This window comes from Myotis myotis, unplaced genomic scaffold (genome assembly GCF_014108235.1).
Source record: "Myotis myotis isolate mMyoMyo1 unplaced genomic scaffold, mMyoMyo1.p scaffold_m19_p_6, whole genome shotgun sequence".
NCBI lineage: Eukaryota > Metazoa > Chordata > Mammalia > Chiroptera > Vespertilionidae > Myotis > Myotis myotis.
In genome coordinates this window covers 50,001,556-50,025,199 of record NW_023416368.1, presented here as the reverse complement: position 1 = coordinate 50,025,199, position 23,644 = coordinate 50,001,556, and the positions used below count along the sequence as shown (strand labels likewise).

General features: G+C 43.3%; 1 protein-coding gene across 2 annotated transcripts in view; it reads left to right on the top strand.

Annotated features, from left to right (window-relative positions):
- Nucleotides 1-23,644, top strand: part of RNF150 (ring finger protein 150) — a 160,271-nt gene that overhangs the window by 117,525 nt on the left and 19,102 nt on the right. For both annotated transcript variants that reach the window (XM_036312864.1, XM_036312863.1), the window contains one exon: nucleotides 6,827-7,037. In XM_036312864.1, the coding sequence (XP_036168757.1) occupies nucleotides 6,827-7,037 (211 nt within the window). The remainder of the gene's footprint in view (nucleotides 1-6,826; nucleotides 7,038-23,644) is intronic.

The window sequence follows — 23,644 nt, the reverse complement described above, 5'->3', positions numbered from 1 at the left end:
GGACCCCAGCAGACGCCCCATGGGCCAGTTGTGCATTGATTTCCTCTTGTGTCGTGGCCCCTGCGCTGTCATCACAGAGGTCTGCAGGCCACATTGTCTGATCGTGCCCCAGTCCCCTAGCTTTCAGAGGAAACGGGCTCTTCCCCACACTGGGCGGGGAGAACAGCTGCTGGGACCCTGGCTCAGAGCCGCTGCTGAACTCAGATCGGTGGAGACCTTGAGCGAGCAGGACACCAGAGCCAGAACCACTTCATTCTAGTGTGACCCTCCAGCTGGTGCCTCCATTATAGGTTGTATAAAATCAAATCTCTCTGCCAGTGCAAAGAGAATCCCACCAGCTGGCTGGCTTGACACTCCAGGGAAAGACTTTCCCAGGCCCATGGCAAGTGAAGCCCACAGACTGGTGGTTGGTGAGACAGCAGCTGCCATGTGAGGGCAGGAAGCCAGCCAGGCCACCCAATCCGAGGGCTGCACAGAGCGATGTCAGAAAAACACAGGCACTGGCTAGAAGGAGCTAGACAAGCAGGATGCAGAAACCGGCCTCCCCCTCCCCTGCACGGTACTGCAACCTCCCTGTTGTCACTTCTCACTAATGGCAGAGAACAAAGAGAATGTTAATGGTCCCAAGATGTCACTGGAGGAGGAAGGAGCAGGTCAGATATCAAAGGTTTTCTTTAATGCCGACGGGCTCATTATTGTAGGACTATCAGAGGGACTCTGCTGGAGAGGGCACACCTGAGGCCTTAGGGGGCTGTGCATTGGCTGAAGTTTCTCCCCTGGACCAGCTGCCTCTGTGCCAGCTGAGAGCCGGTTTTCACGGTTGATGCACCAGAAACAAATCAGCTGGTGTGACTGTATCTTTGAATTAGATTTTGAAAGGCAATGCATTAAATTCTCAGACCAGGGTTGTAAATGCATAATGTAGTCAAGGTGAAAATCAATTACTGTGAACATGAAACATTAGTTAACACCCAGCATCTCTACCAGATGCTAGTGACTTAGAAATTCAGGAGTGTGAAAAGTGCAAGCATTGGTTCTTACAAGGGAGGGGGGAATGTATGTATATGTGTGCTTGCATGTGTGTACGTGTGTCTTGGCCTCTGACACCTTTAGAAGACGTACTCACAATTAGAGAGCGTCACATCACTTGGCCTCGCTCCTATTGCTCAGGGTACTTTCAAAGCTCCTAAGGGTCGATTCCAATACTCCTTCAGAACCATGAAGCCAAATTTTGTACTAAATAACTTTGACTCCAGGCTTTTCCTGGGGAGGTTCAACTTCTCCAGAAGCTACTTGTAAATGAGTTGAGAATACAGCTATTCATTGTTTTTAAAAGAGAAGTATTGGGTGGCCATTTGGCTTATTAACAAAATGTTTAGCATTGTGACTTTTAGCAGGTGGGCCTTCTGGCCAGGGTTTATACGCGGGTAGGATTTTACTTAGCATGCTTGGCTTCTGGAAAAATAAACATTGGTAGCATCTTTTGGGTTTTGCCAAGGATTCTTAAAGGCCAGGCGAACAGGAACGTGACACCCATCCGAGCTCGCCCCAGAGAACAGAACATCCTCCATGAGGAAGACACGTGGATTACGCTACTTCTCAGCAGCACCGAGGCATATGACTCCCCCCTCGCCCTGCCCCCGTGCCTCCCTGAGACTTCTCTGTTTTTGTCCTGGTGGTTGATACTGAAGTCTGGATCTGGGGGAAATTTTGGTTGTTGTTTCCACTCTATCCTCCATCACTGAGTAGCACCATGCCTAAATTATGCCAAAGAGATGAAATTTTTACTCCATTCTTAGAACTTTCCATGTCATTGGCCAAACTCATAACCTTCTTAGTTAGAAAACACTTCCTATAGCTAACTGAAAATCCTTTTTATACAACTTATGGAATAGCTTTACGATCTTCCTAAACTCCTATACTCCATTTCCTCTCAATCAAGGAAAATTAAAAAGCGCCTGTCACTCTCTGGTAATTGGTGCTTGTTGGTCCTCCATCTCTGTATCCCTTACGTATGCTAATTGTTCAGTAAATGTCTGTGGCACATAGCCCTTCTGAGTCTGAAGGCTGCCAGTCACAGAATCATAATTTATGAAATTCACCCTGATCCCTCTTTGATCAATGTCCACTCACCAACGACTTGGTTGTAATCCTGATCAACTAGCTAGTCCAAATACAGGTGGCAGGATTTTGGGGGGGGGGGGTTGTTTCTGTTGTTTTAACTGAGTATCCTTGTGGCTGCCTGTGCTAAAGCAGGCAAATACAGACAGTCCTTGGGTTACGTCAGACTTGACGTATGTCGTTTCGTGGTTACGTCGCCATCTCCCATTTATTTATAAAAAAAAAAAAAAGTTTCGTCATTTCAACGTATGTACATATGTGCTTTATGTTTCTTATTATTTATTTACCACAAGTAAAGGTCAGGAATTGTTATTTTTCTTTTAAATTTTTTTAATGTTTCACTTCATTTCTGCTGTGTATGTGCTCCATGTGAGTGACGTAGGTGCTTATGTAGGGGGGTTCCGACTTAGGGCAAAAATCGCATTACATCGCGCCGTAGGAACGGATCTCCGACGTAACCCGAGGACCTACTGTAAATATAAGTTGAAAGCTAAGAGCTGGAAACATTTTTATTTTGTAAGTGGATTTCTCTAAAATGAACTAAAGAATAAAAGCACAGCTCAGGGCTCATGAAATTCCCATTACGATGGGCATATTTTTTCATTATATTTTATCAGGAGAAACAGAATACTGAACTGAAAGGGGAGAGGGGGGGGGGGTCCTTTATTGTCAGAAGTGTTTTCATCTCTTTATCTACATTATGGTGCTTCAGCCTCCTTTCTGTTCAGTCAGGTCTAGGTGTCCTGTAAGATGAGAGAACGCAGGTTTCAGTGAATACGCCTATAATGTACCATATAAACTGGGCTTTTCATATCCCAGCACCTTCTCCCATCACTTGTTATCCAGGTGTGAATAGGATGACTGTTTGACATCCTATGACATCCAAAGACAGTGTAGCTGGTATATTCACGAATCCCTGACTCTTTGGCAGTTGGTTGTCTTGAGGAGTTTCCCCATGCTAACCTGAATTTGAATACCTATACCTTGTTCGCTTTCAGATAATATTTGACATCTTTTACTAAACATTACGATGATAATTCCTCTTAGACGATTATAAATTGGGTTTCTTTTCAAAACCTGCTATTTGATGAACCATTTAGAGCAGATATAATCTATGTGAGAGTTAGTAAGGCTGATGTATTCAATATTATATCTAACCCAAATTATTTATGCCTGCTAACTCAGTCTCAGTGAGCTAATTCTGTCCTTCTCTTTCCTCTCCTTCCTCCATTAAAGATGTAACACTGTTCTTACTAGTCCACAAAGTAAAGGCAAACACCCTACATCAAAATTGATAAAATATGTTTTTAAATAAAGAAAAGAAATAAAGGAACAATATCGACAAACAAACACAACATTTTGAAAAACATGTCAGTTGTTATCACATATATGATTGCATTCAGATGCTTATGGCACACTATCCTCACTGGGAAACCTTTTCCTCCCCGATACCCCACACAATGGGTTTTGCTTAGAAGCATCTTTGCATGGTATTAGGGAAGGGAAGAAATTATTTTTCTTCCTACCTTTCTAGGTTCTCCTGCTGGGGCTCTGTAAATTAGACTCATAAAAGATTAACAAGAGAAAATCAAGCCAACATTTATTAACACATGCACCACACCTACACATGGGAATGCTGAGTGATGAGTAACAAAAAGGTGCTTAGAAGTTGAGCTTATATAGCATCTTCAAAAAAAGAGCAATGAAATTTTAGAGAAGCAACAAGACAAAGGAAAAGAACTTTGGGTTTCTAGAACAGCAGATTGTGAGGCGGTAAATGTCTTGGGGAAACTAAGGGCAGATAGGTCATGTTCGTAAGGTTTGTTTGTGCAGATCCATTTCAGAGTCAATTCCCAGTCACTGGTGATAAGAATGTTCTCACCTTCCTGATACAGAGGGGGCACACACTTACAAATGCATAGCCTGCTTTTATGCACATAGAAGAAGGACAGAGAGCATGTCTTTAGGTCCTTCTCAATTATTTCAGTTCAAAATAATCCTTATGCCAATATATGGAGGGGTGGTATTTTCTGCTACCCTTCAATAGTGCACCTTACCTTTGAACAGAATTTGTCAGTTTTTAAAATATTTTTTCAAATCCTCTCAATGTAGGGCAGATTCTAATGTTCCCAAGTTTTCAGAGCAGTAAACTGAGACTCGGATAAAATTTTCAAATCGACATTTTCTGACCACTTTCTAATTGTCAGGCACTAGATGATTCAAGAGCAATATAATGTAATTGAGTTATTTTAAAAGGCTTGTGTCTCGCTTATATGTGGAATCCACAAAACTGAACTCATAGAAACAGAAAACAGACAGGTGGTTGCCAGAGGCAGGTGGTGGAAGGTGGACAAAATGTGTGAAGGTGGTTAAAAGGTACAAACATCCAATTATAAGATAAATAAGTTCTGAGGGTGTACAACATGGTGACTTTAGTTAACAATACTGTTTTGTATATTTGGAAGTTGCTAAGACAGTTGCTCTTAAAAGTTCTCATCACAAGAAAAAATGTAACTAGGTGAGGTGATGGATGTTAATGAAACTGATTGTGGTGCTCATTTGGCAATATATACATATACCAAATCATTACGTGTACACCTTAAATTAATACAATATTACAATGCAGTATTACATGTTAACTATATCTTAATAAAACTGGAATTTTAAGAAGGCAGACTAGTAGAGTGAGAAAGTGCAGTGACCCATAACAGCGTGGGAGAAGTAAGAATAAGGTGTTATAGTACTGAGGATGGCTACCTGGGAGGGAACACTACTTAGAAAAGGTGACATTTGGACTTGGAATTGAGGGGTGATTAGGAGTTCCCCAGGAGGGTTAGTTTGAGATCTTGGGGTGGGAAAGGGGAGTTGGATGATTGGGGCAGATGTCACGCTGAGCGGAGGAACAGCATTAGCTCAAGCTCTGAGATAGGGAATATATGGTGTTCGGTGTGTTTCCAAAGGCTGGAGGTGAGGCCAGAAGAGTAGGCTAGCCAAGGCTATAGCATGCCTGTGTTGCCACACTAAGGTTGTAATTAATTCTTTAGGAGAAAAGAAGAATCATATCTGTGTTTTATTTTTGTGTTTTTTTTTTAATGTATTTTATTGATTTTTTTACAGAGAGGAAGGGAGAGGGATAGAGAGTTAGAAAGATCAATGAGAGAGAAACATCGATCAGCTGCCTCCTGCACACCCCCTACTGGAGATGTTGTCTGCAACCAAGGTACATGCCCTTGACAGGAATCAAACCTGGGATCTTTCAGGCCACAGGCCGATGCTCTATCCACTGAGCCAAACCAGTTAGGGCCATATCTGTGTATTTTTAAAAGAGTGCTCTGTTGAGAAAGTGGAGAATGAGATGTACTGGGAGGAAACTATAGGGAGATTAGGAGACCAGTAATCGGATGAGAAATGTTCATAGCATAATTGCTCATGATCAGTGTCTCAATCAGTGAGTTTGGCAGTTAAGTCATTCAGTGAATTGACTTTCAACAACTTGAGTTTCAATGACTTGATTCACTTCCAACAAAGACAAAGAAGCAAAAAGAGAGAGAGAGAATACAGAAAAAAAGGGAATGAGCTGAATTTGAGGGTTTGTGGAGTGATGGAGATTTCCAGCTGCTGGAAGCACAGGTTGGTAGTCAGAAGACTGGTTTAATAGCAGAAACTTAGGGCAAGAGTCCAGTACTTTGAGTTTTTTGCTTTTTGCTCCCAATGAGTCCTTGAGCTATAGATTTTCTCTTTTAATGAACTTTTAACACAACATAATCATTGTCAACCCAGAATTCCCGCCTGCACACCTTGTTCTTTATCCATTAGGGTGCAAAACCACTTAATCATCATCGTTCAAGACAATATTGATGTTCAGAACAGAGCAAAAGTAATAATAATTAATAGCTATCTTAGGATTTCTCAAGCCCATCTTTCTCCAACACCACCTTTCTTATGAGTTTGGGTGAATGTATAGCAATTGAAAGTCATTTTAAAAGCTGCTTGTGAAAGAGATATATATATATTCAATATCACTTTAAACAGCAGAACTAAAACCAACAAATAAAACTTGCCACGTTCCCCAATAATGGAATAGTCTAGCAAAGCTGAGCAACGCAGGCTGCCTTGCAAAGCAGAGAGCTCCCGTTTCTATGTTGTACAAGTGGATACTGGGGGGAAGAGTCCTGCAATGATGGGTAGTTACACTCCATGGCCTTACCCTAGTGTCATGATTCTAAGATTTTCATTTAGCTCAATTGTATGTTAAATAAATAGGGCTTTTTTTCAATCGCAGGTTTTTGGATTATGTCTAACAACAAAAAATAGCCTCACCTTGTAGTATGTGTGTGTGTGTGTGTGTGTGTGTGTGTGTGTGTGTCTGTGTGTGTGTGTGTGTGTGTGTGTGTTGAATAATTCACAATTCTATATCCCCCTCTCATGTCATCAGTATTTGTAAATAATGCATGGGTCTTATGTAATTATATTGCTATTCCTGGGATTAAAACCTTGTATGTAGATCAAAATGGGATCTTTGGAAAGGAAATTTTGGAAAATGTTTTTCTGTTCATTACATGTGAACATTTTTAAAATAAAATGGTTCAGGAAGAAAGCAGTAAAGAACTTGGTTTTCCATCAGGACAAAATATCTAGTCTGCAGACATTTTGCCTCTAACTTGATGACATACACTGAGAACAGATTCTTTTCTGCTCCTGTCAGCCCAATGCCGACTGCATGGACGACTTGCCCACCGACTACGAGGGATCTCTGGGAGGCCCACCAACCAACCAGATCACAGGTGCAAGCGACACGACTGTAAATGAAAGTTCAGTCACTTTGGACCCTGCTGTTCGGACTGTGGGAGCCTTGCAGGTGGTCCAGGATACAGACCCCACCCCGCAGGAGGGAGAAGTTATCTTTTCTACTAACAGTAAGTCCTGTGCTCAGTAGTGCTGTATTCAAGAGGGCTGTTGCCTTGTAGGAGCTGGAAAAAAAAAACATTCCCTCAGGAAGACCAAAAAAATTGCCAGGTTAAACAATTATACCTGATAGGCCTTTAGAAGCCCGGCTCTTGCAGATCCAGCAGGGCAGACAGCACACCTGGCTCTGTCCTACCTGCCCGCACACTGATGCCAGCTCTGCAGCAGGTAGGGCGGTGGGTCTGGCCTCAAGAATGGAGGGCAGGTGAGAAAAGCAGCTGTTGGGGATGCTCAGTGGGACTGAGATAGGGCACAACCCCCCTCACGCCTGTGCGTGCGTGTATGTGCGTGCGTGTGGGGGGGGGGGTGTACTGGTCTGGACTGCACACAGGAAAGCGCTCTCCCTTGCTACCACAAGACTCAGATGTAAATGACACCCAATTAGAAGGGCATTTTCCCAGTACAACCTAAGCCCCTGTGCATGTGGCATATTAAAATACCGTTGGGGGTTTCTTTCCCAACTCATGCATAAACTCTTAACTCAATACTGTTCTGTTTGATGATAGTTGTAAAAATATTGAAGATTGAAGCAAAAAATCTGAAGTATTTACTCATCACTTTAATACAGTAGAGATAGCTTCAGGCGTTCTGAGAAAGCCAGCCTGCAGATTTACATAGGTTAAAGGTTAAAAGGGGGGATGGATAGTGTAAGTTTTAAATAAGGTGTATTTCCTCCCTGGATAGAAATAACCAATTCACTATATATAGAAAGTTTGGAAATATAGAAAAGCAGATTAAAGTATTTTAGGGTATTTCCTTTTAAATGTCCTCTTTTTTACACATTTGCCATGTTTATACAATTTATAAACCATTCATGCTGAAATTCAAAGGTATGCACTTTTCTAATGAAGAAGCATAATGGTCTTCATTGTTAAAAGATTGAAAGATGAAGAAAAGAATTTAAAAAATTCCAAAATCACTCAGCACCCCATTACCCAGAAATAATCATTCTTAACATTTTGGTGTATTTCCTGATCATCTGTTATGATCTACTTGAGGCAAAACCATAGGGGCTGACCGTTGAGTGTTGTAATCATAGGACTCTCACAGGACCTGGAGAGAAAGCAATCTCAAGAGGAACTTGGTGATAAATATCTGTGCATGCAAGGTTTATTCATTTTGGGTAGATAAGTATTTTAACTTGACTTTGAGAGGCATAAGGACCACAATATTGAAACACTCGCCATTAAACATTTAAAGTCCTTAAAGATAGGTTTTGATCCCTTTGTTTTGAAGGTGTAGAGTGGTGCTGCCCAATGTTAATAATGCAAATGCAGTTATACGTTTTCTATAACCACACTACAAAAATGGGTGAAGTTCATTTTAATCATATTTTTAGCCCAATATATCCAACATATTTTATGCTTTTTGGTACTAACTGAGAATCTGGTGAGTATTTTTTACTTACAGCACATCTCAGTTCTACCAGCCATGAATCAAGTGTTCAGGAGCCACGTGTGGCCAGTGGCCCCATAGGGGGGGACTCATTTAGAATCCTAGTAATTTAGGGATGGGAGAACCTTGAAGGTCATTTCATTTATTTTTGCCATAAAAAACTTCCAATTTTTACCATGAGAAAATTGTGGCCCAGAGGAGTAAGTGGCTGATTCAGATCAAAGAATAAGTTCTCTTTTCACAGCACAAGATTATCCTATACATTTCCAGTCATTGGGCATCTTCAGTTACCATCAAGTACATCCATCAGTGGCCTCTGTGCAGTATACAGGGAGGCCTGATAGAATGTTGCTAGCAGCTCAACAACCTTGAACACATGAGCCTTTTTTGCGCCCATGAGAAGAACCAAGTCCAATATGCATTATTGTCCTTGCAGTGAAATGATTTTTTAAATATTCAGAAGAAAATGTGTCCTCTAGTAGATTCCTTATTTTGAAAAGTGACTACATGCTTCATACATCTCAGTAAATCCCAGATGGCAAATGAAGAGGCATAACATGTGGGTTTAAAAAAACATCAAAAATGAAATTGAAAATTATGATCAGTATCCATATAATTTATAATCTATAAACTGTTTTTGCCCAACATAGACTCCAAGTGTTCAGGTCATAGCAGGCGTTCATTAGATGTTGATTGAATGACCTGAGGTGAAAGTGTTCAGTCTAAGCTTGAAACAAGGAGCCCCTATTCACACAGAAGGAAAAATGACAGGTAATTTCAAAGGAAGGTATTGGTAGAGACGCAGAGATATCAATCTTATAGTATAGAAACTGAATTTTTTCACGAAATATTTTTCCTAGACCATTTATTTATGATTGCTTTGATTTATGGGGATTTAACAGAATAGTTCAAATATAATAATTCTGATTAGATGTTAATGGTTTGTACTATTAACCAAATGACTGTAGATTCCTTAAGGGGAAAATTCTCTGCTCTCTACAGTTTTGTAAATTGATTGCCTTGTGCCCTAACTCAAATAAATAAACAATCACAGATGCATGAATAAGTGGGTGAAAAAATTCAAGTTCTCATCAACATTATTGTAACCAACTCTCTAATGCTATCCAAAAAAAAATTTGGACGGAAAAATAAATGTAGTTGTGTTCAGTATTGCTACATGTCACAACCCATTGGGGGTTGGACCTGATTTTTCTTCACATTATCTTTTCCCACCTCACATCTCTACAGATCCAAGAAATTACTAGGAAATGAGGAAATAACAGTAGCTAATAAATATATAACACCAACTATGCAACAGGCACCCTTTAAAACCACTTATGAAATTAGCTCACAACAACTCTATGGGAAATATTATTTTTAGCATTTTACTGATGCAACAACAAAGGCACAGAGAGATTGAAGTGACTGGCCCACAGTCATAGTGGCAGGGGGAGCTGGAATTCAGAGAAGCCTCTGGCCAGAGCCCCATGCTAACTACTCGATGCTCAAAGGTGCACTAGGGGAGAAAATGGACACAGATGCTCATTCCCTTCTCATTTTATTTATTCTTTTCCTCCATTTTTCTCAACTTCTTAGAGCTCAATAATGTGTGTAGCTCCTACTTGAACCCTCATTCATCCCTCTCTCTGTTCTTCCTTTCCTGGCAAAGACTCTTCATGGGTCAGTCAAATGCAGGTAAAAGTCACCTCAGCACTTGGAGGCAGGGAGGGGTCTAACAGATTGCCTTTAGAGGAAGATGGGAAAATCTGGTGCTAAAGGATCATCTTTAGCTCCCAGGAAAAAGAAACAAGAAAAAGCACTGACACAGCAAAGGAAATCCCAACTTGTTGCAAGTCTGACATTTGAGAGAAAGACATTCTTTACGCATATCTTTAATGTTTCTGACATTCCACTTTATAATCTCACGTGGCAGTGCCAACTCGCAGTGTTTCTCCTGCACCTTGGTGAGTGCAAGTGGCCATTTGTACGAATGTCCTGAGCTCACTCACCGCTGTCCATCTGCCTGTCTGATGGACCAAAGCTTACTTTCCCCTCCGATTCCCCAAGCCCAGGCTGCAGTTGTTGGACTTGCTTCAGGAGGGAAAAGTCCCTTAGCCTCAAAGGAAAACGCAGCTAAACAAACAGCCCTGGGTGCTGGGAGATTCCAGGGAGGAGCTAGAAAAAGACACGAAGAGGAAGATTTATCAACCCCTTCCCAAGACACTCAGTGTGCTCCACGTCTTCTCAGGGGGCCGGAAGCCTTCCCTTTGTTTCTCAAGGAAGTTGTGGATGCCACCATCCGTTTCCTGTACTGAATCTACACAGCCATCTAATTGTGCCTCTAGATCGTTACCCATTCGCCCTTCCTTCACCTCAAACTAGAAGGACCCCCCTGTCAGCCCATGGGTGGAGAGTGGAGGGCGGAGGGAGCTGGGGCAGAAAGAGACTTGGGGATGACAGAATCAGGATGCTGTAAATCTGCCCCAATACTCTGAGGAGCACATGGCATAATGTGTAAAACCTGGTCTTCTAGTTTTACGGAAGGAAGCAGTACACGTGAGTTACTGCTAAAACTCAGCCTGTTTAAATGAAATGTGGTATGGGATTCCTCTGAGAAACTCCCTTTGCTAACTTTCTATCAACCCCGATCCTTGGGGGTGTAAAGTGTATCTAATATGTTGGGCAAATGTCATTTGTGATGTATTCAGATACCTCTTTGTTGGCTGCACGGCCACAACTGTGTTGAGTGGCTGCAATATTCCCCAGCCCCTGGGTGAAAATTCCAGCAAGAATTTTCTGCTCACTCTTAGGTAATGGACAGTTCTAAGAGACCCTCTAGATCCCAAACTCAGACAAAAGAATTATTTTTCCTGCAGGGCCCTTTCCCTTGTAACAATTCCCATGACTCCAGACAGAAGGGTCTCTATTGCTTACTCAGGAGGCCTCTTGCAACACCTGGGCATCCAGCAGTCTGCTTGCAGCCTCTGTCTGCTGAAGTGCCTGACCCATCAGGAGGTCCTTAGGGAGAGGCCCAAGTGGAGCCCAATCCTGCTCGCTGTCCCACGTGGCCTGCTCTAGGGCACTCACACATCACCGGCTCCGACAGCCCTCTCCAGCACAGTGCCATTCCCTGGCCCCTGGCGCCACCTGGCCATCACCTCCTCTCCCAGACGCCAGTCAGGAAAGAGACCTGAGTCCATGTCTGCCTGCTTTAGCTTTTCTAAGACCGAGTCACTTCTCCCTGAGCCCCACCTACAGGGGACATAGTTCAGCATCCCTGGGGTTCCCACACTGGGTGTGGGCTGGGAAGGAGCCCTTCCCACCCCTCTGGCTAGAGCAGTGGATTCAGCAGGACAATTCTCTCTCCACGATCTCTTTACCAATTCCTCACCTTCCCCCCGCCCCTCCTTTTTATTGTCTCAAAATGGGTGATGGGGTCAAGAATCACAGACCTGCTTCCCTTCAGATCCCTTGTGCATTGGGCAGTGGGCAGGCAGCAAAGGTGGGAGGTTGGAGAGGCTGCCTCCTTTGCTGTCCACATCTCTTCAGTAGAAATAGAGGCAGGAAGCATCCCTTGAGTGTGCAAAAGGGTGAGTTCCTGAATGTCTTAATAATCTTCATCAGAGGACAGTCAGCTACTAAACCACCATCCCTTTGCAGAGAACCTGGAGATGGGTCAGCCTTTTTTTGCGGGGGGGGGAGGGGGGGCGGGGAGGTTCATACTCTTCAAAATGCAGTCACGAGGACAGAAGTAATTATCTCAGCACAGCTGAAACTAAAGCCCAGAAAAAAAGTCATTAACGACTGTCACTGCAGTCACCAGGAGTCCATGCCGATTTTGAAAAGACTCCCAAAGACTTCATCAGAGTCTCTGGAACGAGCCACTCTCTCTCATTTGAGGGACTCACTATAAACCTCTCTGGGGATTCTTCACTGCTAAAGACACTTTCTCTTAAAATCAGGCCAGAAATGCCATCCACTCTTGCATTTTTAAAGTTCTGTGTTTATTGTTTAAGGAACAATTCACGAAGCCTTCAGAACATCTGTGTTCAAAACTTGTCAGTGCCCTGGCTTGCTCTGACCGCAGCCTGAACGTGAAAATAAAAGAAAGCGTGTGTCTCCAGGACTCTTCCAGGAAACTCCATTCTGAGCCTCTGAGTCCAGACAACTGAGAGGAAAGGGGAAGGTTGGTGATGTTCCTGCATCACATTTCTGCTTCAAAGGCGCAGCTACACTTTGCTGCATTTGCAAAGCAGCAATTTCCAGGTTTTATGTGACTGCTAAATATACTGTTGCATCCAGAAATAAACACACCTCAAGAAAGCATTCCACTGTTTACAAGGGAGAACAAGAGTGAGTAGCCACGTTAGCTTTTTTGACTGAAATGGCAAAAAAGCTGAAATGGCGAAGTGGCTATTCCTGACCGGGGATAATATAGTGGCTGGATCCAGCTATGAGAATGGTCTCCCTTGGTGCCCATAAAACTCACATTAGCCCCGACAAGATTGACTGCTGTGATCTGTGAGCATATTCCATTGTGTCAGCCAACAGAATCGGCCAACCCTTCAAGATTGCAGACCTCACTATCATCTCCCCTTCAGGAAATAGCTAAGCCACGGTGGATGACTTTACAAAACGAAGCATTTGCAGATTGTGACACTGCTCACCATGTCTCATAACGTGCCAGGTCCCCGAAGCAACATCACCTCCTTCTTTCTGGGCCCTCCAGCTCAAATGACAGCTTCCACGGAGGGACAGCTGTTCTGAAGAGCAAAGATCGTCGCAATAAGCACATGTCTTGATCATCAAGTGACCCAGATGGCAACTCTCCAATCGACAAGCCACTGGGTTTTCCATAATAACATTCCTCCTGGATTAAAAACACTTGTCAGTCCAAGAAAGCCCACAGGGCCAGCCTCCCAGGGTTTTCCTGTCTTATGTGTCTGGTGCCTCTGACAGGGAGGATTGAGGATCTGCAGACTCTCAGACAGCCTAGGAGAAAGTTCATCCCTTTAGACCACAGATATATCACCACTTGGAACACTCAGCTCGGACATGACACACGCTATCCTCTCGGAAGAAACACGTCTTCCTGAAACGAAGTAACTCAGCCAGTGGACTAAGCTCATCCCTTTCTGGGAGATTGTCTCGTGTTCTGAGTTACTCACTGATAGCACCATCTCCCAAGGCTGTCTTGCTTTGGTACGTGCCGTGGCTCCGCGGCTGTCCTGAGATGAGCTGGGGAAAGGGCTGTTGAGCAGACCTGCATTTTACCAGACACTGTCACACTGAGCATGGGGCTCAGCAGGGAGGTGGCAGCTAATGGCAGGAATCACAGTTGGCCGGTCAGCACTTTTTCAGTGTTTGAGCAGCATGAAGTGTAAATAACATAAAATTTCTCTTTCCGTTTCAATTCTATAACAAATCATGGGGAGTTTCATTATTCAGAGATTGAGAAAGCAGAAACAGCTGAAATGCCTTTTGGATGACTTAAGGATTGGCTCTGAAAATTCAGAGTCTCGGGATTCTGTAAGTCTAAGTATTTCAGAAATGAAATTCAATGTCCCGGGGGACGTGGGGGGGGGAGGGGGTGTAACTATCAGAACATTACTGGGGCTACTTGAGATAAAATAATATCATGGAAGCACCACTAGCCAGAAGCAGGAAGTTTGGCCCTTAGTCCTGATTTGGCCTCCAATTACCAGTGGGCCCTTGGGCAAATTGATTACCCTGTCTGCACTTTCATTTCTTCACTTGGGTCACTTTTACTAGCAGAAAAAAATACCTTTAATTTGTCGATTGATTGTTCTTCCTAAGATCTCAAAGAATAATTCACCCACAGTATCTTGTTCGGCCTGCATAGCATTCTGGTACAGTGGAAACAAACAATAATATCTATCCCCAAAGGAAAAACCGAAGCAGAGGAGGTACATCGAGTTTCTGCCCTGGCTCAACTGTCTCTCCAATACTGGACCACATCGTTAAACATGGTCCCTGCAAAGAAATGCCTGAGAAGCTCACTTACTCCAGCTAAGAGCACAGAGTTAAAAATGGAATTAAAAGATGTCCCTATGAGGTGATTTAAGACTCAAGGGCATCAGGATTGGTCATCTTGGTAAAGGAACCATCTAGAATCAACTGAAGATTTCTGGCAACACAAAGCCGATTGAACCCGCAGGCTTATCTCTGCTATCTCACCAAGTCCTGCCAACCTTGTAAAAGGTATAAACCTACAAGGACCTAAAAAAGAGAAAAGATTACAGTAGACAATACAAATGTCAACACATTTTGGATGGCAAGTGCGTAGTAATTCCCTTCGTGAAATAGGAAAAGCTGAAATCTCAGTGCTTCCTAAGGAGAAACCAGTAAGAAGCAGGTGGTTTTGCCCTCAGAGCATCAGGTCCCCAGGAAGGCTGCAATAAAGAGTGATGCTCAGAAGAAGATCCTTTGAAAGACTTTGTAGAGCATTTATGCCCCCCAGGTTCCCTCCCCATCCAGAACCTTCTGCTAGTTGCCCTAGGCCAGTGGTCGGCAAACTGCGGCTCGCGAGCCACATGCAGCTCTTTGGCCCCTTGAGTGTGGCTCTTCCACAAAATACCACGTGCGGGCGCGCACATACAGTGCGATTGAAACTTCGTGGCCCATGCGCAGAAGTCGGTATTTTGTGGAAGAGCCACACTCAAGGGGCCAACGAGCCGCATGTGGCTCGCGAGCCACAGTTTGCCAATCACTGGCCTAGGCCCATACTGAGGTCCCTTCCCCAGTTGGCAAGCCCCACCCATGTCCACTTAATCACAGTGCCTCGTTTGTAAATAGAAATGGAAAGCAAGGATGGCTAGAGAGTTAAAAAAACAAAACACTAAATCTAAAAGAGAGAACATAATGAATAAAAATAAATTTCAAGGAAACCAAAATAATTCAGAGCACAGAATTCTATAAACCATCATTTGTATCCTTAGAGATATGAGGTAATAGTGCATCTCTGGGAAAGAAACAGATGATGGGAATTTTCAGAGAATGAGGAAGAGGTCTTGGAAATTAAAACATATTGAAGAGTGAAAATTCAAAGATAAAACACTATTTGTCTTGTTAAACTATGCTTGTGGTGTGAAATAAATTTTTTAATGAATCTGATTTTAAAAATAAATTTAAAAATAAGGAAAAACAGAGTCAATTGACTTGCCATTGAAGAATTAATCCACTAATTCAACACACATTTTGTATTAGCATCTCACACCCCGCCCTCAATATGTGCTTTGTCTCATAGTGAAAATTATGACCTTGTATGACATACTTGGCTTCAGAAATTGTGTATGGTACCAAACTTTTCAGAGTGTTTCCTTGTTGCATGCTACATTTGTGTTATATTTGCAATGCACTGGTGTATAGATTTATTTTATAAGTTAGTGACTTCAGTTTTTACAGTGAAATTACTTCCTAGTGCTCAAGCCAATAACATGCAATTACCCTATATTCTTTCTACACTATTGTTCTGGATAGTAAAACAATCACCAAGCCATGTTCATTCTTCCTTTAAACCTCTCTTCATGTGCCATTTCCCTCTGCCACTGCCACCCTTCAAGACCTTGTCATCTCTTACCTGGATTTTTGCCATGACTGCCATTTCATTCCCCTGTTTCTAGTCTTGCCATTCCCAGTATGTCTTGATCCTGCTTCCTCGATAATCATCTATAGAAATCTAATCTTAGTTCACTGTTTTTTTCTCAAAACATTTTTATCACCTATCTCAAGCTGGCTAGTGGAAACAAATCAGTAAGCATTTGGCCTCTGCATCTCTCTCTGTCTTTCCCCCACTTCCACCTGGCACATCACACAGGAGGCTTTCTAAGCCACTGGTTCCAGATACACTGTCCCTGACACATTTCCCTCCACCCACCAAGCTGTACATACCCTTCTGCTGTGTTCTCTGAGACGTCTTCTCTGCTACTGCAAGTAGGATCTGGTGCTCCTCCTACAATTATCTCCTTTCAGATAGTTAGCTCTGTTATTATTCCTTGAGAAAGCATGTGTTACCCCACAGAATGTATAGGTCTTCATAGAATTTGAACCCTGGCTTTTCACCTTCATGCTCTAACTGGATGCCATAATCTGTGCTAGTTTATGGCATCCAGTTAGACTCAATAAACAGCTGAATGAATGAATGAATGAATATGTTGAATTTTAAAGGAAACTAACAGTAGCAATAATTAGAAATGGAAAAGACTACATTGCAATATATGTTTTCATTTTGTGTGCTAATGAAAATAAAATATCTATACATATATACATATAGATAAATTCTTCCAAGGCCCCAGCAGACCAGCCTCCCTAGAGCCAGTTCCTATGGGATGGCACTGTGACCCTCCCTACCCCCATGTCACAGGAACACAGATGCCAAACTGTGCCCCCGACCATGAAGAAGGTGGGAGACTAATGGCTTGTAGGAATGGATTGATGATTTATTTATCACCATTGATATTGGACTACACAGTAGAAACAGGGAATTAAAAGTGGTGGAGAAAGATGAAGTGGCAGAAATAGCAACAAAGTGAAATGTGGTAGAAAAAGGCTCTCACGCCTGACTGTGCATCAATTTCTGCAAATGCCCTGGAAATATCATAAAACCAAGTGCCCAGAAACCAGTGCAGCTTAAATGAAGCTCTTCATTTTTGTTTTATACCATTGGTGCTATTTGTAACATTAACCCATATTGAATCAAAATGACCCTACTAAGAGATAATATGGCCTTGGGAAAGCCAGATGACTTGGACATTGAATGGATCTGGGCTCAAATCCTAGCTGGCCACTGAATTAGTAGCCAACTCACTTAACCTCCCTGTGGCCTCCATCTCCCCTTTTTTAAAATTCTCCAAATAAAACCCACCTCACAGTTGAAATGTATCAATGTAGATACAGCTGCTGGCTCAGTGTCTGGCACTCAATAAATCATAAATGTACCTCTGATCCCACTGTGCACATCTCTCCCCCTTGTGAACAGACACATCCCAAGTTCCCATTAGTGCAACTGAAATGTCTTTATATAAAAGTATCTCCGCAGCACCTTTCTCAAATGGATTCCAAAGCCTGGGAGCTCTAGGTTGTATCCTCAACCATTTGTCTGTGGGGATGAAAAATGACATTACCTTGCTTGACTTCGATTATCACAATTACTTTACATCCTGAGCCAGAACTGCATGCCCGCTTGTCATTATTTATCTTTTTCATTGATTGATCATTTGAGTACTACTGAGTTATAAGCTGTAGTCTTTTATTACCATGATCTCATATAAAATGATGACGTCCTTACAACACTATTTACAGAGAAACCCATGAGCATCATGAGGCAGCCCATCAGTCAATCAACAGCCCATTAGTGTCCATTCCTAGAAAGTCATAATTATGTCTTCCTCCACATGGCTCTCTATTGGTTGTATTCCAAAGGCAGCCACCCTACTTATAATCTTAGTGTTTTCAGCATGAAGACCTCAGACAAATGATCTGTTGAGAAACTAATAATTTCAGATTGTCTAAGTCTTGATGTTCTTTTTGTGTTTATAAGTGTAGTCTTAGGGGACAGTTTGGAGCAAAAATTTTGGAAGTACTCATTGATATAAACCTTCAAGTTTGCAGCAATGGAGCCCCATACCCCACATAGAAAATCCACAAGGAAACATTTTAAATGTGAAGTATCTAACTCAACAGCTTCTTATAGAGTAGTCTTCACTGCACTTCCTTCCCCTCTTTAGCAAAAAAATCTGCAGGGAAATTTCTGGAGAAAATAAAATAGATTGTGGTTAAGTGATTCAGCCCAACTCCCCTCCCCATCTCCATGCAGGACACAGCTGTGGTGATGATCAGTTAGGTCACACTGAACTTGGTCTGGATAATTCTGAGACTGCCAGGATGAGAGGTAGACTGTCCCTCCTCCTCACTCTGGAGACTTCCTGGGGAGCACACACTAGGACACCGGGTGAGAAGCAAGCCAAGCTCCCTACACATGCATGCACACCTGTGCACACATACCACCAGCTTGAAAAGGTTAGAAGCAGCAGCATCATGGGCCTCATTCTCTTATGATAACAATTGGCTGCGCCTGAGTCAGACAGCACCCTGGAGACAAGGTGTCCTCTGCCATTTACCACAGCTTTGCAACCCGAAATTGAGGGACAGTTTCAGGGCAACAGTACTTCTTTCATATGCACTGATGTCTAAGGGACAATCATTGTTGTGAATTGTCCTACTAGGTCTCATTAAAATAAGACCAATAGTAAAATCATGCAGCACACTGGACGTGTGCTTATTAAGCAACAGCATACACAGTTAATAAGCTCACTAGTAACTAATGTTCACAGCAGGGAGGAACAATTAGTAGATTTATAGACTTAAGCTCCATCGAAATTCTTTTGTCAAACAAATCATTCATTTATATAAAAACTTATGCCTTAATCAGAGCTGTCGGTGCTAGAAAGGATTGGCGGCACTTAAACTCCTGCTGTGCAACAAGAACAGTAGAAAGAATTTTTTAAGGAAAAAAAACACATTATAATAACACTGCAACTGTTACTTAAATATGGAGTTAATTAGAAAATTGGAAAGCAACGTTTGAGCAGAAACACAATGGATTAGAAGGCATGTCTTCCCTGTTATGAAGTTAAGGAAAATTCGTGCAATGGGATAAACACTTGTGTGCATGGGCACACACAAACACACATAAATGCCTATGTTGAGGCATGCATGTATGTACACATGTGTGTGTGTCAAGAACACACATGCACCTAGTTACATACAGAAGCATGTATATACATTCATGTCTGCAAACCAAGTGAAGCCTCTGTGCGTGCCTCAGACAGTACTTTACACACACATCTGCACGTTTGTGTGGTCTACATGCACGCCTGCACACAGACACATGACTCAGCACCATCAACTCGGTGTCAAGGCGTTAACATGTCTCAGCAGGAAGACTTGAAGTTTCTGATCATGACTCGATTAGTCCTACAAATGGAACTGTAGTTCCAACTGAGCTCATCGGAGAGGGGACAGCTCCCAAAACAAACCTATAGATTATTCTATTTCATTATTGGACTTCAAGGCTGTCTAATATCTAGAAAGAGTAAATGTGCCCCTACAGGTAAGGCAGCCCTTCATTTTAGGTTCAGTGTGTTCCTAGCACCCGTGCCCTGCAATAGACTCACACACTCTCTGGCCAAAGCACACTTGTACGTGTCTGTGTCCACAGTGGAGGACAACGTCAGCTGGTGAGGCATCAGAGGACATGACCAAATGGCAAGGGCACTAGGACTTTACTGGACAGCAGAGAGAGGTCTTGAAATCCTCATCGTAACTTATACCCCTGAAAATAATTTAAGTCCTCGGCAGTAGAGCTAAGTCAAGGCCCAGCCGTGCCACCTGCTGCCTGTGCAACCCTGGGTAAATTGCTCAACCTCTCTGAGCCTCCATTTCCTCATCTGTAAAATGGAAGTAATAACACCTCAGGTGTTTAAATGTAATAAAACTCCTTAGAAAAGTGCCTGGCTCATAATAAGCATTCGGACCTAGTTATTTACAGAGGAAACAGTAGAGGGAAGTCAGACATTATTAAGCACATACGTTGCGCCAAGGATCTTGCAGAGAGCTTGCTTTCTGTGTTTTATTTCACTTTTGCAATCATTATCACTCTTTTACATACAAGGATTTGAAGTGAAGAACAGTCCAGGAAACTCATCAAAAGTCACACCTTGAGTAAGTGGCAGGCAGGGATGAGAGCTCTGGTCACTCTCCAAAGCCCAGGTTCGTTTCAACACAGTGGAGCTTCTCGGGTGTGGCCTGAACACCTACCTGGCTGGAATTGCAGTGTAGACCTCTGGCCTCACCCCAGATTGCTGAATCTCAATTTTCAGAGGTGAGCTGAGAACATTCATTCTTAGCCAGCTCCCTCCACGAGTCTTTCTAAAACCAGACTTGGAAAACGCATGCCACTGCCCCAGAAAGCCTACCCAAAGAGGACAGACCTGGGCGGCACGCACATCCTAAGTGTGGTCTTATCACTAAGGTCCGTGTACATTCTGTCTGTGTCTATCCTATGCTCATCCTATTCAGCGGCATTGGAATTGGAACGTTCTCTTCAACCCAACCAACTTCACCTAGTTCTTGTTGTCACAGTTTTGGGGAGTCCCCAGCTGAACCCTTTTGTGGGATCTACACATGCATACAATATGGACAACCACTGGTCCCTGTGGGGAGGACCCAAGTCCCAGAAGAAAAGCCATAGAAAATACAAGTATAGCCCTAGCTGGTTTGGGTCAGTGGATAGAGCATCAGCCTGTGGACTGAAGGGTCCCAGGTTCAATTCTGGTCAAGGGCACATTCTCAGGTTGTGGGCTTGATCCCCAGTAGGGGGCGTGCAGGAGGCAGTCAATCAATGATTCTATCTCATCATTGATGTTTCTATCTCCCTCTCCCTTCCTCTCTGAAATCAATGTGTGTGGGGGGGGGGGGGGGGCATAATATGCTAATTAGACCAGATGTCCTTCTGGACGAAGCTGGGGCTGCAAGGGAAGCCCAGGTTCCAGGTGCCAGAGGGAAGCCGGCTCTGGCAGCCGGGGGAAGGAAGGCCTACTCTTGCACGAATTTAGTGCATCGAGCTTCTAGTATATATATATGTGTGTGTGTATATATATATATATATATATATATATATATATATATATATTTTTTTTTTATTCAGCCCTGCCTTGTTTGTGGCCTTCATGGAGGTTTAATCCTGGCAGCCAACATTGCTGTATAGGGCAGAAGGGCACTCCTCTGCGCTGTTATAATAATTGCTCCTTTTCACATGAAACGGTGTGGACCTGACCTGTGGTTCAGGCACTCACTGACACTTGGAGCATAAGCATTGGCACCAGCATCACCTACTGGTAAAAGGAGGTGCTTTCTCTGGAGATTCTAGAGCAGGGGTGGGCAAACTTTTTGACTCGAGGGCCACAATGGGTTCTTAAACTGGACCGGAGGGCCGGAACAAAAGCATGGATGGAGTGTTTGTGTGAACTAATATAAATTCAAAGTAAACATCATTACATAAAAGGGTACGGTCTTTTTTTTTTTTAGTTTTATTCATTTCAAACGGCCGGATCCGGCCCGCGGGCCGTAGTTTGCCCACGGCTGTTCTAGAGTTAAGTCTTTGATCCAGCAGAGCAGAAGATGCTTTGGAAAGAATTGCAATTGGTTTTTCCAGATATATAATTTTACCAAGGAAAGAGGCCTTTAGTGTCATAAAATTAACTGCTGAGCAAAAAAAAGATAAGGCAACAAGGTTACTACATTTTATAGTTCCTTAGGACTCGTGGCAGCTAAGCTCTACTAATTAATTAGTTGGGCACAGCTAAGCAGCATTTTATCTTCCACCAAAGGTACAGGGTAGATAATATATTTGGAGAGCTTAATACTTGAAAGGTGGTAATAATGGTAGGAAGTCTGTCTGTGTCAGAGGTCCTCAAACTTTTTAAACAGGGGGCCAGTTCACTGTCCCTCAGACATTCCACACATGCGCACTGCGGGCCCGGGACGAGTCGACTGCTAAGCAGAACAGGCAGCAGCAGCAAAAACACCCGGCGGGCCGGATAAATGTTTTCGGCGGGCCGCAAGTGGCCCGCGGACCGTAGTTTGAGGATGCCTGGTCTGTGTTATTGTTTTTCTATCTTGAAGAACAATTACAGTTATGGAACACAGGACCATGACTTAACTCTCATAAGATATACCGCTCATTGCTTAGAGTCAAATGTTTTCTCCTCCCAGGCACATTGCTGGGAATTTGCCTTTACTTTGATGCATGTCTATGCTATGACATCCTCGTCTTTTACTTCCAGGGTTCCCTTGTGCCTACATATGCCTCCTCTCTTAGAGAAACCCTATGTCTAAAAATGCATCCATAAAACAGAAAAATATACTCACCCATGTGGCTGGAATTACAAAGTTTTGAAGGAAAAATCTTCAAATAGTCTCAGAGAAATCTCACCCAGCTCTCATGCTGTCCATACCCCCCGCCCCTGCCCAGGAGACTATCTCTTGGGGGAGTGGAGGAAACAGAGGCCTCCTGGGATTTACTGGGTTCACTAACGGGCTCTGCAAAGGTAAAGTTCTCGGGACACTGGCTGCTTTTTGCCAGGCTTGCAGACCCCCAGGGTGAAGGTGTCTGCTTTCCCTGGGGGTTTCTGGGAATTGAGGATGATCCCTTGGGAACCATGGAGACTCAGCTGCACACTAGATGGGCAGCAGGTTATGTGTGATTTGAGCATTTTTGGATTTTGACCGCTCTGCGCCATATTTATCATCATTGACAAAGCATCCCACTTTACAGGGCACTTTAGAAATAGTGTGGGCAGCTGTTGTTCTGTGGAAACGTAAGATAAAATATTTGCAAGAGGGAAAGAAGTAAACATTGACGACCACATGGCAAGACCTGTCCAGCAATAGAGCACCTCCTTCCTATTGGGACGCAGGCTACGCTTGTGGCTGCAGAGTCTTCAACAATACAGGTCCCAAAGGTTCCTTGGTTGTGGGCTACTGAGAAATACTATCAAAATGACCAATGCAGTCTGCTGCCATAACGGGTCATGGTGAGGCAGGAACTCTGTCCTGGACAAATATTTAAGCCAACTATGGAGTTAAGGGCGGGGCGGAGGGTGGGGGGCAGTCATCATCAACATCAGTGATCATTTCAAGTAGCAGCAGCGTGGTCCTTAGAAACAATCAAAATCCAGACTCTACGTGGGCCATATGTTGAAATGACTTTATGTTGTGCAAAGCTCACAAAACACAGTGAGAATACTGTAACTAGTGTTAGCCTCATCCCTGTCCCCAGCAGGTGACTGGTCATGGGGTGGGGGAGGGAGAAGCTCCCCACCCACAAGAGCCCAGCTCCCAGTGTGCCCCTCAGTCTGTGGGCAGGGCAGGGGCGGCCTGCCCCGCCTGGCCCCAAACCCCATTTCCCCTGCTGGTGTGTGTGCTTTTGAAAAGTATTAAGTTATGGAAACCCCTCGGGGCCCTTCCTGTCCCCAGCACTTCTTGTTTATACTAAAGTTTATTTAAAAAAAGAATACTGTAACTAGCGAAAAAAGACATTGTAAAGTACTCTGAAAATATCTGTAAGACCTCCACAGAAATT